This window comes from Cebus imitator, unplaced genomic scaffold (assembly GCF_001604975.1).
Source record: "Cebus imitator isolate Cc_AM_T3 unplaced genomic scaffold, Cebus_imitator-1.0 Scaffold281, whole genome shotgun sequence".
NCBI lineage: Eukaryota > Metazoa > Chordata > Mammalia > Primates > Cebidae > Cebus > Cebus imitator.
In genome coordinates, this window is record NW_016107596.1 from 355,112 (window position 1) to 370,859 (window position 15,748).

General features: G+C 39.7%; 1 protein-coding gene across 5 annotated transcripts in view; it reads left to right on the top strand.

The window, feature by feature from the left end:
• RAF1 (Raf-1 proto-oncogene, serine/threonine kinase) overlaps nucleotides 1-15,748 on the top strand; it is a 90,842-nt gene that overhangs the window by 65,000 nt on the left and 10,094 nt on the right. For 3 of the 5 annotated variants that reach the window (XM_017501437.2, XM_017501436.2, XM_037728824.1), the window contains 8 exons: nucleotides 561-663; nucleotides 1,006-1,163; nucleotides 2,812-2,910; nucleotides 4,871-5,024; nucleotides 5,618-5,677; nucleotides 8,782-8,809; nucleotides 8,918-9,045; nucleotides 9,390-9,507. In XM_017501437.2, the coding sequence (XP_017356926.1) occupies nucleotides 561-663; nucleotides 1,006-1,163; nucleotides 2,812-2,910; nucleotides 4,871-5,024; nucleotides 5,618-5,677; nucleotides 8,782-8,809; nucleotides 8,918-9,045; nucleotides 9,390-9,507 (848 nt within the window). The remainder of the gene's footprint in view (nucleotides 1-560; nucleotides 664-1,005; nucleotides 1,164-2,811; nucleotides 2,911-4,870; nucleotides 5,025-5,617; nucleotides 5,678-8,781; nucleotides 8,810-8,917; nucleotides 9,046-9,389; nucleotides 9,508-15,748) is intronic. The other 2 variants (XM_017501439.2, XM_037728825.1) reach the window with 1 other exon arrangement.

Sequence of the window (15,748 nt, forward strand, 5' to 3'; positions counted from 1 at the left end):
GTGAGCCGAGATCGCGCCATTGTACTCCAGCCTGGGTAACAAGAGCGAAACTCCGTCCAAAAAAAAAAAACAAAACAAAACAAAACAAAAAAACTTTATCATGGCCAGACATGGTGGTTCACGCCTGTAATCCCAGCATTTTGGGAGGCTGATGCAGGAGAACCACTTGAGGCCAGGAATTCAAGACCAGCCTGGGCAACACAGCAAGGCTCTGTCTCTACCAAAAAAAATGTTTTAAATAAATAAAGAGAAACCCTTATTCTAAGAACATGGGCTTTGGAGTTCAACAGACCTGGATTCCAACATAGGCCTTTATACTTTGCTGTGTGGCCTTCAGCAAGTTACCTTCTTAGAGTCCCAGTTTTCCTATTTTTTCAGATAGGAATAATAATACCTATTTCATAGGTTTGTTGAATGAATTAAATAGATTATTGTTTTATGGCTATATAAAGCTGTATAGAGTTGTGTTTATAGCATGTGATAAATGGTAGCAGTTATTTGTATTGAACTCTTACCTTGTTTAAACATTTCCCTTTCCTGTTTTTTTAAATCCTTTTTAGTAAAAAAGCACGCTTAGATTGGAATACTGATGCTGCCTCTTTGATTGGAGAAGAACTTCAAGTAGATTTCCTGGATCATGTTCCCCTCACAACACACAACTTTGTAAGTTACAGATTTCTCTTTCTAGCATGTTGAGGGCTTTGCCCAGCCTAACAGAAATTTCTCAGGTAATAGGCGTGTGTGTGTGTGTGTGTGTGTGTGTGTGTGTGTGTGTGTGTGTGTATTTGGATTGTTTAAGGCTCTTTATGCCATTGTTTACAGTAAGGCAATTTAGATTTCATTGCCTTAGTCAGAGATACACTTTAATTTGTGATTATGAATTCCGTAAATGTTGGAAGTATGATTCATTTTGCAAAAACTCTTGGAGGCCAAGGAAGAAAATGACTTTGTCTTTTGTCATCTTTTATTTATTCAGCATAATTTACATCTGTGTTCTTATTGTAGGCTCGGAAGACGTTCCTGAAGCTTGCCTTCTGTGACATCTGTCAGAAATTCCTGCTCAATGGATTTCGATGTCAGACTTGTGGCTACAAATTTCATGAGCACTGTAGCACCAAAGTACCTACTATGTGTGTGGACTGGAGTAATATCAGACAACTCTTGTAAGGCATTGTTCCTTTTCTCAAGTAATGGAGAGATAAGGAGTATAAATACTTTAAAGGGTTTTCGTTGTAGATTCTGACTGACAGGTATGGATTCTAGATTCATTTACTGAATTGTGATCCAGAAACTATCTACTTTAGAAACAGATAATTCTGAAACTAGCTAGGTTTGGTGGCATTAATACTCCAAAATGAGCAGTAGGAATAGGACTTGTTGTCTCTCAAATTGAGATTGACATACTGTGACTGTGATGCAGTAAGGAAAAGAACAAAAGGATATGAAAATGAGATTTTTTGCTTTTCTCTCTTAATAGTATCATCTGCTAGTTTGCTAGTAGACACTGCTCTGTATTTTGTTGCTTATGCTGAACAAACCTTTAACATTGAGAAGGAGCAGAAAGCACAGTTGATGCTATTAACTCCAAACTGGAGAAAACTTAGTTGTTTGGACTTAAAATTGTTTGAATGTAAAATCTTGAAAGATTCTTGTTTCTGTCAGGACACAATATATTTCATATAGACAAAATATTATTTTATTAAGGAATTTAAAGTACATGGTCCAAACTGCCTTTTAAAAACTGTCACCAGGAATACGAAAAATTTAAAGTTTTGTCCTTTTTGACAGTATTAGAGAAACCAAGGGAGTGTTATGAGACCGTGATGGAAACATCTTTTTTGCTTTTGTGGTTACTCACATATTGATTTTGTAATGAGAGCTTGAGTAGCACAAATGGCAGGCACAACCTTTTTTTATTTGTCTTATTTTTGCCCTTAAAAAAAAAAAAGAACAGGGTCTCACTCCAGTGGCATGATCATAGCTCACTATAGCCTTGACCTCTTGAGTTCAAGTAATCCTCTTACCTCAGTCTCCTTAGTAGCTGAGACTACCAGTGTATTTCACCATGCCTAGCTAACTTTTGTATTTTTTGTAGAGACAGGGTTTCGTCATGTTGCCCAGGCTGTTCTCAAACTCCTGAGCTCAAGCAATCTGTCCACCTTGGCCTTCCATAGTGTTGCGGTTACAGGCATGAGCTACTGCACCCAGCAGCACAAGCTTTTGAGTCCAACAGACATGTATCAAAATTTCAGTGTTGTCATTAACCATAACCACATCTGAATTTTCATTCACGCGTCTGAATAAAGGGGATATTACCTTCCTTGCATTGTTTTTGTGAGGCTTGCTGACATAACCTGTGAAGTTTACTAAGCACAAGTAACCAGCTCATGGAAAGAAGGTGCTGAATTACTCACTTTTCTGTGATTTATTCCTCCTATTTTACTCTTTTTATCTATGTATTTCCAAGATGAAACGTTTCCAGAAAAGCACTATGTGACATAGTTTGTAAAATGCTGTGTAGTCTGAAAAACATTATTTTGATACAGCTAGACATAGGACCAGTATTTCCTAGAAATGCACACTGGAGATTATGTTTATTGGCAGGTCAGTATTATTCACATTTAATAATCATTCAAACCCAGTTATTGGAATGTTGTTCCTTTTACTCTAGGTAACGTAAAACAGTTGAGGAAAATGTGACTGGGGAAAGTTCAGTTTGAATAGCTATGAGGTTCCAAAAGCAAGGCATGCTAATTGTCTCTGTAAGATTACTGTAGCTCTAAAAACCAGTCTTTCCCTGTTTTCATTTAGATTGTTTCCAAATTCCACTACTGGTGATAGTGGAGTCCCAGCACTACCTTCTTTGACTATGCGTCGTATGCGAGAGTCTGTTACCCGGATACCTGTTAGGTAATTTTTTACCTATAGCTTTTCTCTTAGAAAGTTATTGGTGGGTGGCAGGGGGCGGGGGTTAGAAGCACAAAGACAAAAAACAAGAGTTTGTTCACATTCCCTCCTCTCAATGTGGAAACCCCTTGCTGTTTCTGTGGAACTTGATATTGGTGGTACGGCAAAATATAGAAGTTTCTCTTTGTGGACCTGTAGGTCTTACATTCTGGAAAGTGACTGGCTATAGCTTCTTCTGTGATAGCATATTCCTTAATATGCCATTACATTTTAAAGAGCTTGAGATTCTGCTTTCCTCAATGTATACTGAGTTCAACCTCGATGGAAAGGGTTCCAAAACTTAATATAGAGACTCAAGTAAAAATAAAACCCTTAACAGTAAAATGCATATTATGGCCTTGCATTTGCTAAAACCATGTATTTAAATAGACTAGTGTCTTAGAAAACAATTTGATTTTCAGCATATTGTTTCTGCTGTGTCTCAGAGTTTTCCTGTAACTTGTCTTTCTTTACTCTGTTTTCCAGCTTTACAATCAGTTTTGTTGAGTTCACATATTGCTCAGTTTTACATATGAATTTGAAGCTTAAAGTAAAATCTACGTCCAAAATATTTTACTTTAGGCCAGAGGTAGTAGCTCACACCTGTAATCTCAGCACTTAGGGAGGCCGAGGTGGGTGGATCACTTGAGGTCAGGAGTTCCAGACTAGTGTGGCCAACATGGTGAAACTCCATCTCTACTAAAAATACAAAAAACTTGGTGGCTGTGGTGATACGCAGCTGTTGGCCCAGCTACTTGGGAAGCTAAAGCAGGAGAATGACTTGGACCCAGTAGGCAGTGAGCCGAGATTATGCCACAGCACTCCAGCCTGGGTGATAGAGCAAGACTCCATCCCCCTCCTAAAAATCAATCTCTCTGTCTCTCTGTCTCTCTCTCCCTCTCTCTCTGTCTCTCTCTGTGTCTCTCTCTTTATCTCTCTCTCTCTCTCACACACACTTTAATGTATGCATAATCAGATAACATTTAATATGAAACTACCATGGAAATGGTAAAGGCAGCATATCTTAGAATAAGGAATTTGTATATATCTGGATATATATTGGTGTGTGGCTTTTTTCTTGATAATTTGAAAAGCAAGTCTGACCAACAGTTTGTACTTACCTCTGAAGATTAGAAGAAACCAGGCCTCTAAAGTCATAAACAGAGAATTATGTGGGAAGCCAATTTTTCAAGACAATAGAACAATTTCCCTTAGAAAAGCTGGCCTTTTATCCGTTTAATTCCTACATGGGTATTACCCGAATCTGAGCAAACCTCAAACTAATCTTTAGAGCAAATAATGAAAACGTTATACTTCTTAATGCGTGTTCCTAGTTTGGTTGGTGGGTGGGTGGTGTTGGCTAGAAGAGGCCAGTGATTAATTTCATATTTAGGTATTTCCATCTAATAACAGAATTCCCATTAATTTACTTTGTTTGCTGGTTGTAGTAGGAAAGGACAAACAGTAAAATCCTGGCCTTTTTGCAGACATGCTCAGCATGTCTACCCATCTGTTTAAAATCTTAAAGTTCTCAAATTTAGTCTTCTAAATTAAACTGGGCTAGTTCCAACTAGCTTAATAGGTGGTAGTGTGGTTGGCAAATGTTAATCTGTTCTTTCCTGGTGATGTAAAAATTTGGAGTATTCGGAGTGGTGCTTTATTTAAAAAAGGAAAACTTACAGTGTATTCTCCTTTCATTGAATTTCCAATGCATATATTATATCCTGTTCGAAATTTTGTATGCAAAAGCACCTAGACTTAAGATAATTTTTAGATGCCACATATTTGAAACAATCAAACATTCTGTCAAAGGTTGTACGAGGTAGAGTTTACCCTTAAGCATCTTAAGTAGGTAGTTAAAGGACTTTACCAGTATGAAAGCCTAAGTGCCAATCATGGAATTTTCTTTCTCCTCCTTGCCTAGTTCTCAGCACAGATATTCTACACCTCACGCCTTCACCTTTAACACCTCCAGTCCCTCATCTGAAGGTTCCCTCTCCCAGAGGCAGAGGTCGACGTCTACACCTAATGTCCACATGGTCAGCACCACCCTGCCTGTGGACAGCAGGATGATTGAGGTAATAGGGCCCCTTGGGGGTGGTAATGTCAGTCAGTTAATGGGGTGAGGTTGGTATTTATTTCATAGAGTTTTGGGTTTCATACCTGATCAAGGAATGTTGCAGCACTTTCTCAGGTCTCTGGAGTTTTAACAGTTTTTTATATCCATAATATCTTTAGACTAGCTGAATAGTCTGGTTAGTATATCATTCAAGTGGAGAACTAAAATTTCCTGAAAAAATGTTAACATTTGAACTCTTCCCATATCAGATTTGAATAGGCTTTTAATGAATGAGTGCCTAAGATATTTAAGGAGTTCACTTTGGTGTGGGACAGAAAATAACAGTGATGGAGAACTACAGATTCTCTGGAAGACTTTTGTGATTTTATTTAGAAATGAAAGGGTGGAGTACTAGGACTTTAATAAGCAGGTATTTAGGGAGACGTAAAAGTGCCCAAAGCTAGTGTTTTTGAACTGCTTTTTCTTTTCTTGGCTTTTGGTTATGTCCTGTTGGTTTAATTTGCTTTCTGCTTCATCTTTAATAACAACTGAATACACTTAAATACTTCCTTTGTTCTTTATTCTTCTTTATTTCTCATTGCTTTGGACTAGAATAACAACCTGAATGCTTCTCCCAGGGCGTGGTCCAGACGATTTTGTTTGAGGGGAAGAGTAGGTATTTTTCTTCATGCCTTTGCTTTCTTGTAATTAACAGGATTGCTAAAACTGTCAGACAGTAGACTACCAAAAATGAAATAGTTGCTAAGTTAAATTTATATTGTCACTTGTTTCCATGTTTTCTCTCTCTCTCTTTCCTTCTTTCCTTTTCCTTTTCCTTCTTTCCAATAGAGTATATAGAAGTAAAAAAAAAAAAAAAAGTTATATTTGGTATTGATGATAGGTGAAATGAATTTCTTAAGTTAGGCCAGGCATGGCAGTGTGTGCCTGTTGTCCCAGGTACTCCAGAGACTAAGGCAGAAGGATCACTGGAGCTCAGAAGTTCTAGGCTGTAGGGAGCTACGATTGTGCCTGTGAATAGCCACTGCTCTCCAACTGGGGCAGCATAGTAAGAATCCACCTTAAAAATAAACAAAAAATCTCAAGTTAGATTCTGAGGCCAAGGGCATTAAAAAGATTTTTTAAAAAAATCAGTTCCAACCAAGGACTAATGTTAGACTTGCTTAGTTGGTGCTCACAGCATTGGTATTCTGTTTATATATTAGTAACCGCATGTGTCAGTTTGGTTGATAAACCCTGGAAAATCCTTTATTAAAAGCTTATCAGAGATAACTATGCTCTCTCTGCATCAAATAGACACCTGCTGCCTCAGGCACAGTTTATCTCACCGAAACCTCAAATCACTTTCAGCATACTTGTCCTGCCACTGTTGTGAGGAGGTCATGTATAAGCTACAAATTTTATTATTTCGGTTTTACCATTATGATTAGTCCTGATAATATAATAATATACCAGTTACTGCTACTTCTGTTAAATGGTTTTTTCCTGTATAAACACTGTAATACTTAGAGGGAACAATAAAGGTGAGAATTGGCTAGGTGGGAAGATCACTTGCGATGAGGAGTTGAGACCAGCCTGGGCTATATATAGTGAAACCCCACCTCTACAAAATAAAAATAAAAATTAGCTGAGCTTGGTGGTATGTACCTGCAGTCCTAGCTACTCAGGAGGCTGGGGCAGGAGGGTTGCTTGAACCCAGGAGTTTGAGGTTGTAATGAGCTATGATTGTGTGGTCAGAATTTTGGATTTTTTATTATAAAAGAATTAGCACAGCTGTTGTTCCTAATTCCTTTTTGTACTTTAGAAGCAGAGTAGATTTTGATTCCTGTTATTTAATCACATGAGTCAGCATTTTTAAAGTAGACATTGTTGCTTTATTTATTTAAATTATTTGTAGTTCTCAAATTATTCATAGTTCTCTTGAGTATTTAGATTCCAGGAACAATACAAAAATTCTTTCTGGGATAAATTGATCCAACCATAGAAATTAGCATGGAATAAAATATGCGGTATTTAGTGGATATAGGGAAGAAAATTACTATGACATTAAGGAAAAAATCCTACTACATAGGAATATAATTATCGTTAATAGAAATAAATTGTGCCTTGCTTTAAAAACAAAGGACAGATTAGTTGGGTAATGAAGCTACAGCTGCTGATTTCTATTGAAATCCACATTATTTTTTGCCACTATTTTGCCCACTTGGCATTTATCTTGCTGTACTTAAAAACCCACAGATTGCTGGGCTTCCCACCTTCATCTCCCAAACATGCTCGATCCAATCCTAGGCTGGGAGTTAGGGGGTGAATCTTTATTCTTCTTTCCAGAATCAGAATCACTCTCCAATGATTTTGAAGACTAGCTAGGTTTGGGAACCAGAACTAGGCTTTTTTGTTAAATTCTTAATTATGTTTTGGGAGCAGGGGAACAGCTTGGTTTGATTCTTTTTATCTTGTAATGATAGAATAGGAGCATTCTAGTAATAGTTGTGTGGAACAGGTATCTTGTCTGTACTGTGGTTACACAAAGAAAACAGTAGGACTTCCCTCCCCAAAATGTCCTTTCTGAGGATATGGGGGGTCAGGTGGCTTTATATTATTCTATTACACTATTCTACTCCAAGTGATGAATTTTAGATTGGGGTTTAGGTCTCATGGAGGCCTCTGTGATTACCGTTTTCCAGTTACTAATAAATTCTAAAGATAGTCTTTGCCTTCTCCCATGAGAAGAATGTAACCAATTTCCAAATTTACCCATAAGGCAGCGTTTTCTGGTAAAAGAGCTAGGGCTGAGATCCATGTTTGATGGTTTTTGGCTCTATTTCTGCCACCTACTGGCTCTGTGACACTGCGAAGTCTCTATCTGTTCAGATGTATTTTCTTACATGTAAAATGTAGGTTTTGAACTTGGATTTGTGGTCTTTCCAGCTTTCTATGATTTTAGCCTTGGATAAAGTATGTAGTAATGGTGCTTACCTTTTTCAAATCCAACTTCTAGTCAATTTACTCTAACTCCGCGTGGAGTAAGAGTGAGCTTCCCCCAGAATCCACCTCGCCACCCCACCTTTTAAAAAAGAGCTTTGAGCCTCAGTGGAACAAGATTCCCAATCTTTGGAAGGGCCTCAGCTGAGAATAACTTTGCTAGTTTTCTTTGAAAGAGTATGTTTGTTGTGTACATTGCTTTCTCTTCAGAAAAAAAATGTAGTTTTCATTATATATGAAAAATTAATACCAAGCTGGGCACGGTGGCTCACGCCTCTAATGCCAGCACTTTGAGAGATCAAGGCAGGTGGATCACCTGAGGCCAGGAGTTTGAGACCAGCCTGGCCAATGTGGCAAAAACCCCATGTCTACTAAAAAATATAAAAATTAGCTGGGTGTGGTGGTGCCCGCCTATAATCCCAGCTACTCAGGAGACTGAGGCAGGAGAATTGCTTGAACCTCGGAGTTGGAGGTTGCAGTGAGCTGATGTTGTGCCACTGCACTCCAGCCTGGGCGACAGAACAAGACTCCATCTCAAAAAAAAATTAATATCAATTCTTCTAATATTTTATGAAAAACCAGCCTTGGAGATACTAGCCACTGATATTTGCTGAATTTAATCAAGGAACATTGATTAGAGTATGGTATAGGATTTTTATGGTTTTTAGAGGTTTTATAATCTATTTTGTTCTTGCACATCCTCCTCCTCTCTTTTCCCTCCCCCAGAGAAAATTTTCTGTGTGTAGGAGTTGACCAGCTTTCCTTTTCTGTTGCAGGATGCAATTCGAAGTCACAGCGAATCAGGTACTTTTCCATAGTAATTTATCCAACGGTGATGGGCTTTTTTTCTTTATACGGTGTATCTTCTGTTGGCTTATCCTTGTGTGGATTCTGTTTGTCTTGTCTGTTAAGCCTCACCTTCAGCCCTGTCCAGTAGCCCCAACAATCTGAGCCCAACAGGCTGGTCACAGCCCAAAACCCCCATGCCAGCGCAAAGGGAGCGGGCACCAGGATCTGGAACCCAGGAGAAAAACAAAATTGTGAGTATAGACAACAGTACCTCCTGCTAATTAAGAGTTCAGTAAGAAAAACCTTGTTGGAAACTAGAATATTTTTAACTTACTTTGGAAGATGATTCTAATAAAATACATTTTATGAAGATTATAAATGTCACTGTCATTTTCAGCACACTTGGATCAGACAACTTGCCAGTACTACAACTAAAATGGTATTTCTCAAAAGACAAAAATTGGAAGTATAGTTAATATGTTTATCTTTAAAAGATATGGAAACATGACATGAGTTGATCCTTTCTTTGATGCCTTCATTTTCAAAAGATTATTACCATTCCATGGAGTATAATAATGATCTCTACTTGTTTCAGAGGCCTCGTGGACAGAGAGATTCAAGCTATTACTGGGAAATAGAAGCCAGTGAAGTGATGCTCTCCACTCGGATTGGGTCAGGCTCTTTTGGAACTGTTTATAAGGGCAAATGGCACGGTAAGCTTGGGGCCCTCCCTTTACTTACTGCAGGGCTTTGGTGTGAAGTCAAGTTTCAGTCCAGGGAGCCAGGAGGAGGAGAAGACTCTGTGTGCTCCTGGGTTTACAGCAGTACTCTCCCTTAGATACTTGGTTATACCTGAAGATTGAACTTAAGTGTTTTTAAACTAAGTTCTTATAAAGCTCCCAGGATAATTAGAAATTAGTGAATAAGACTTGAGCCCTATAATCAGATGTCAGGAGTGCTTTTGATTAAATACAGTCTGCACATGAGTTATGCTTGGAAGCTCCTTAAGTGAACAGGAGTCTGCTGTTATGGCAGGAACATGGGTGCTAGAAACTTCAAGCTGGAAAGGACCTTAGATATTGAAATGGGGGTGATTTGTCCATGCTCATGCAGTTAGGCATAAGAAAGCTGGAAATCTCCTGAAATAACTTCTCTTTGTCCTGTCCTAGGATTAGTTGTGGGTATCCCTATCAAACAGGGAAGGCGTAGACTTAATTCTTGAATCTGTGTGGAATATTAGTGTTCTTAATTTAATGGAAACACTTTGTCACTTGGAAGAAAGGTACTATTTAACTTCTGTAGTTACAGCTTGTGTATTTTGGCAACACTTAACATTTTGACAACATACTTCGCATTTTTCTGGTAGGTTTTTAATGCCTCTCGCTTTAGGACTTTAGCAAATAATACATATTTAAAAATGCTACATGTTCCCAAAAAGTGATTTCTTCTAAATTCAGGTTACAATAAAGTAAAATCCCAGAGTCCCTTGGTGCCTCTATTTCTACCTTGGATGACACTGTAATTATCTTTAGAGATAAATGTACAAAGATTGAGAGAAGTTATAAGCATCAAATGAATAGAGTATTAAAATTCAAGGTACTGAAAATATCAAACATGGCCAGGTGTGGTGGCTCACACCTGTATTCCCAGCACTTTGGGAGGTCGAGGTGGGGGGATCACAAGGTCAGGAGTTCAAGACCAGCCTGGCCAAGATGGTGAAACCCCATCTCTACTAAAACTACAAAAATTAGCCCGCACAGTGGCAGGTGCCTGTAATCCCAGCTACTCAAGAGGCTGAGGCAGGAGAATTGCTTGAACCTGGGCAGCAGAGGTTACAATGAGTGGAGATTCCCACCACTGCCCTCCAGCCTGGGTGACAGAGTGACTCCATCTGATGTGGGGAAGGGGAGGTATAAAATGCTTCCAGTTTTGAGAACCTGGTGGGGTTTTTTTGTTTTGTTTTGTTTTTGTTTTTTTAAATAAGTTCTTGCTTTGTTGCCCAGGCTGGAGTACAGTGGCACAATCACAGCTCACTGCAGCCTCCAACTCTTGGGCTCAAACAATCCTCCTTCCTAAGCCTCCCAAGTAGCTGGCACCACAAGTGAATGCCCAGCTAATTTTTTTTTTGTTTTTTGTAGAGACAAGGTCTTACTGTATTGCCCAGGCTGGTGTCCAGCTCCTGGACTCAAGCAGTCCTCTTGGGTCTTCCAAAATGCTGGGATTACAGGCATGAGCCACTGTGCCTGGCCTTACCATGGGCTCATTAATGCGTGTCTTTGCACCACTTGTAATTAATCATCTGACCAATTTCTGGTTCTTTCTTTCTTTTTTTTTTTGAGACAGAGTTTTGCTCTTGTTACCCAGGCTGGAGTGCAATGGCACGATCTCGGCTCACCGCAACCTCCGCCTCCTGGGTTCAGGCAATTCTCCTGCCTCAGCCTCCTGAGTAGCTCGGATTACAGGCACGCGCCACCATGCCCAGCTGATTTTTTGTAGTTTTAGTAGAGACGGGGTTTCACCGTGTTGACCAGGATGGTTTCTCGATCTCTTGACCTCGTGATCCACCCGCCTCGGCCTCCCAAAGTGCTGGGATTACAGGCGTGAGCCACCATGCCCGGCAGTTTATCCTACTCTTAATGGTGGTGGTAAGATAGAGGTATCCCCACAAAGGCTAGGAGCAGTACCTCAAAGCTGCAGAGCTGTCCATAGTTATCCATTATCCACTATTCCCTCCACCCCTAAAATGTAAGGAAACCTTTAAAGCGTTCTTTTTTACCCTCTTCTTACAAAATGTCACTTATGTTATTCATCTTTAGTTTACATTTTTCATGTTTCAAAGAGTTTGAATAGCTCAGGGAATGAATCTACTGAAAGGGGTGAGCGTAATTCTCAATTTAGGAGGCATTTTTTGATGTGCAAATCTTTGAAGCAGATGTTAACTTTTGCTGAATGTAGCCCAGGTTGGGTCCCTAAGCCAATTCATAGTGCTCCTTAAGGACTAGAGAGATTCTGAGACAAGGAGGGTTTGGTCTACTCTCATCCAAGGCTGCACTTGTTAGGAGCTACTCTGGGGTCTCTCTAGGACAGACAGCAGATTGTCACTAGGATCAGTCTGCAGACTGATAAGAAAATAAGGCTTCTCCTCCCTGTATTCACAAGGGCAAAATAGTCCTTTGTAGTTATAGGGAGTTTCCCATAAGTAGGTATTTATATTAAGGAGTATATTAGTTACTGTTGGATAGGGAGAAAAATGGCTTGACTAGTCTTCTGGTAGATGATAGAGAGGCTTGAATGGTGCTATACATGTTATTCTCTCTTTACCTGAGAATATTCTTCCTTTGGAAAATGGGCCAGATTAACTAGATAAGACATGAGAATGGAACTGGGCATTAATTTTTATATGTATCTCTTTTTCATCTTATTTATACTGTAGGCGCAGAAGGTGTGGTTTCAGAGTAGATTTTAAGACAGTTAAGTCTGTCATTAACTTACAGACCCTACAACTACAGATTTGAGTCTTTTATTAATTAATAGAAAAGTACATTTCATTTGTGGTTCCTTTCTATTTATCTAGATTGAAATAGACTGTTGAAGACAATTTTGTACTGCAGCAATATTTATAATCCATTTGACAGGATTTGGGGATTTTGAAAGATTTTAATGTTACAAATTTCAATTTAAAATATATTGACTTTATCGTGAGATTGTTATATATCATTGTTTAAATAAAACTTTATCGCCGGGCGCGGTGGCTCACGCCTGTAATCCCAGCACTTTGGGAGGCCGAGGCGNAAAAAAAAAAAAAAAAAATTGCATCTAATATGTACTATTGGGCTGTCTCCTGGGTCCCAGAGAAATGACACTGTTGTAGAATATTTATTTATATGTATTTAGAGACAAGATCTGGCTTTATTGCCCAGACTGGAGTATAGTGGCACAATCTTGGCTTGCTTCAGTCTCTGCCTCCTGGGCTTAAGCCATCCATCCTCCTGCCTCTGCCTCCCAAGTAGCTGGGACTACAGGCACGTGCCACCACGCCCAGCTAATTTTTTATTTTTTGCAGCAGTGGGGTTTTTCCTTGTTGCTCAGCTGGTCTCGAACTCATTAGCTCAAGCAATCTGCCTGCCTTGGCCTCCTAGAGTACTGGGATTACAGGTGTAAACCACCGTGCCCAGCCAGTTGCAGAATATTTAGATGGCATAAATATCTATCTCCAGGATTCCTCAGGAAAGAAGAACACAAGTATTTTGTGGGATAGAGTACTTGTATCTGAGGTAACAAGGCTGCTAATAATTTAGGAGGCAGAGCAATGGATATTCCATCTATTGCTTCTGTTAGCATTTGATCATTTTTATACTACATTTAAAAAGCCCCAGCTAAAAGCCAATAGATGAAGTTTAAGTTGTACCCAAGTTTAATTTTCCTCTGGTTGAGCACTTTTATGTGGGGATTCATAATTTTTCAAGGCATTAGTGCAGGGTACTGCTTATGAGCTTTGTCTTCTCTCAGTAGTGTGAGCTTTCAAACTATGATAAGATTGTTACAGTGTTATTCCATAAAGACTGCAATTAGAATGTAGATAACTTGTCTAATGTTTTTAAGATTCTAGTTTTACTTTTTAACTCAAAAAAGAGTCTCAAAAGTCAGAGGAGTGAGGAGCAGTGGACTTTTATGCCATCGTTTCAGAAAGCAAACCCTGGTCTATGAATGAAGAAGAAAGATGAGTGATCAAGGAGACCTAATTTCTAGATTGTTTTGTGCAATACTCCACCCACCCCACCCCACCCCACCCCCGTTCTGGTTCCTGTATACAATGTAATGTCCTGTTCAGTGTCTTAAAAATTACATTTGTAATTTTTAAGTGCCTGTAATCCCAGCCCAGGCAGGCGGATCACCTGAGACTGGGAGTTGGAGACCAGCCAGACCAACATGGAGAAACCCTGTCTCTACTTAAAAAAAAATAATTAGTTGGGCGTGGTGGTGGTTGGTTGTAATCCCAGCTACTCAGGAGGCTGAGGCAGGAGAATCGCTTTAACTCAGGAGGCAGAGGTTGCAGTGAGCTGAGATTGCGCCATTGGGCAACAAGAGCGAAACTCCATCTCAAAAAATTAATTAAAATTGTTTTCATTATTTTGATTGAAGATTTTTTTTTAACTCCGCCCACCCACTGTGGAAATAAAGCAGAAGGGGTTTCAAAGCAGCTCAGAGGCCTCAGAAGCATGAACTAAAACTCACATATTTATTTATTTAAAGCAGAGTCTCTCGGGCCCAAAGCTCACAACCTCCTTTTGAGCATTAAATTTGGCACCAAGGCTGGGCGCAGCCGTAATACTAGCACTTTGGAAGGCTGAGGCAGGCAGATCACTTGAGGTCAGAAATTCAAGACCAGCCTCGCCAACATGGTGAAACTCCATTTCTACTAAAAATACAAAAATTTGCTGGGTGTGGTTGTGGGTATCTGTAATCCCAGCTATTTGGGAGGCTGAGGCAGGAGAATCACTTGAACCTGGGAGGTGGAGGCTTCAGTGAGCCAAGATCACACCACTGCACTCCAGCCTGGGTGACAGAGCGAGACTCTGTGCCAAAAAAATAAAAATAAAAAAATTTGTCATGGGATTCACCAGCCTTTGCTAATTACAAACAACACATTAAATGGATAAAGCCAGCATCAGAGGCTATCAAATTATGGCAGCAGGAATAATCACTGAAAGCATAAGGCAGAAAACCCCGTGAACAGATTCACAAACGTGACAGAAACAGTTTTTAGCTACTTAGTAGGACAAGCAGCTTGGTATAACCCACATCTGGAGAGCCTCATCTCAGCTGAGGGCAGAGACTGTGGTTTGTAACAGTGACATGTCAACAAAATGAGAAGGAATAGTGTTCATTCTGTTCTGTTTCAGAAAGCAGAGATGTATATAGTAAGTTTAGACAATCCCAAATGGTTAAAGCAGGAAAAGGTAAAAACATTTCAAATTACATTTGCCTCTGACTTTGCTATTAAGGGAAAATAAGAAATTCTGGCTTGATGTGTAATAATGACTTCATAAACTACCCTCCATAAAAAGTTACCTAGCCATTTGGTGATTTATATTACTTGCCAAGGTTTGTAAGTATGAAGGATTCATAAGTATGCTGAAGGATTGCTAGCTACAAGAGTATTTGGATAATTGCCAAAGGAAAAGATGAAGTATTACTATACAGTTTTGTACTCATCTGAGAAATGGGTTTGAAAGGAGAGAAAGAGTGGTAAGCAGCATTGGACACCTATTGCATGGAGTGCTGGAAAAGTGGACTTGGAAATGCCCAAGGAATGCCAGGGCCAGGTTGACGAGCTGCTTTTGTTTTGGGTCCCGCCCTAATTCCATAGACCTGGGATGAGGCAAGGCCTGGGGATGTCAGGCTGGACATTGGGTTCTGAATTCCCCTGCCATAAACTGTTTCTTGACTTCTACAGGCAACTAAGTCCCCAGTATTTCCCGTCAGAGGCCAAGTCCTCTCTTCTACTCCAGAGTCTCAAATAGCTTGTCAATTCATAATTTGCCTAACAGTTTTATGTTAGAATCCATTCATTTCTTCATCCAGTGTTTCCTGATCATTCTTTGAACACCAGGCATTCTTCTGGGGACTAGGAAATGAAGCAGTGAACAAAATATAAAAATTCTTTCTCTTTGGCCGGGCATGGTGGCTCACCCCTGTAATCCCAGCACTTTGAGAGGCCAAGTCAGGCAGATCATTTGAGACTAGGAGTTGAGACTAGCCTGGCCAACGTGGTGAGACTCTGTCTCTACTAATAATATAAAAATTAGTTGAGTATGGTGGTTTACACCTGTAATGCCAGCTACTCAAGAGTCTGAACCACGAGAATTGCTTGAGCCTGGGAAGCGGAAGTTGCAGTGAGCCAAGATTATGCGACTGCACTCCAGCTTGGACGATAGAGTGAGACTGCCTCAA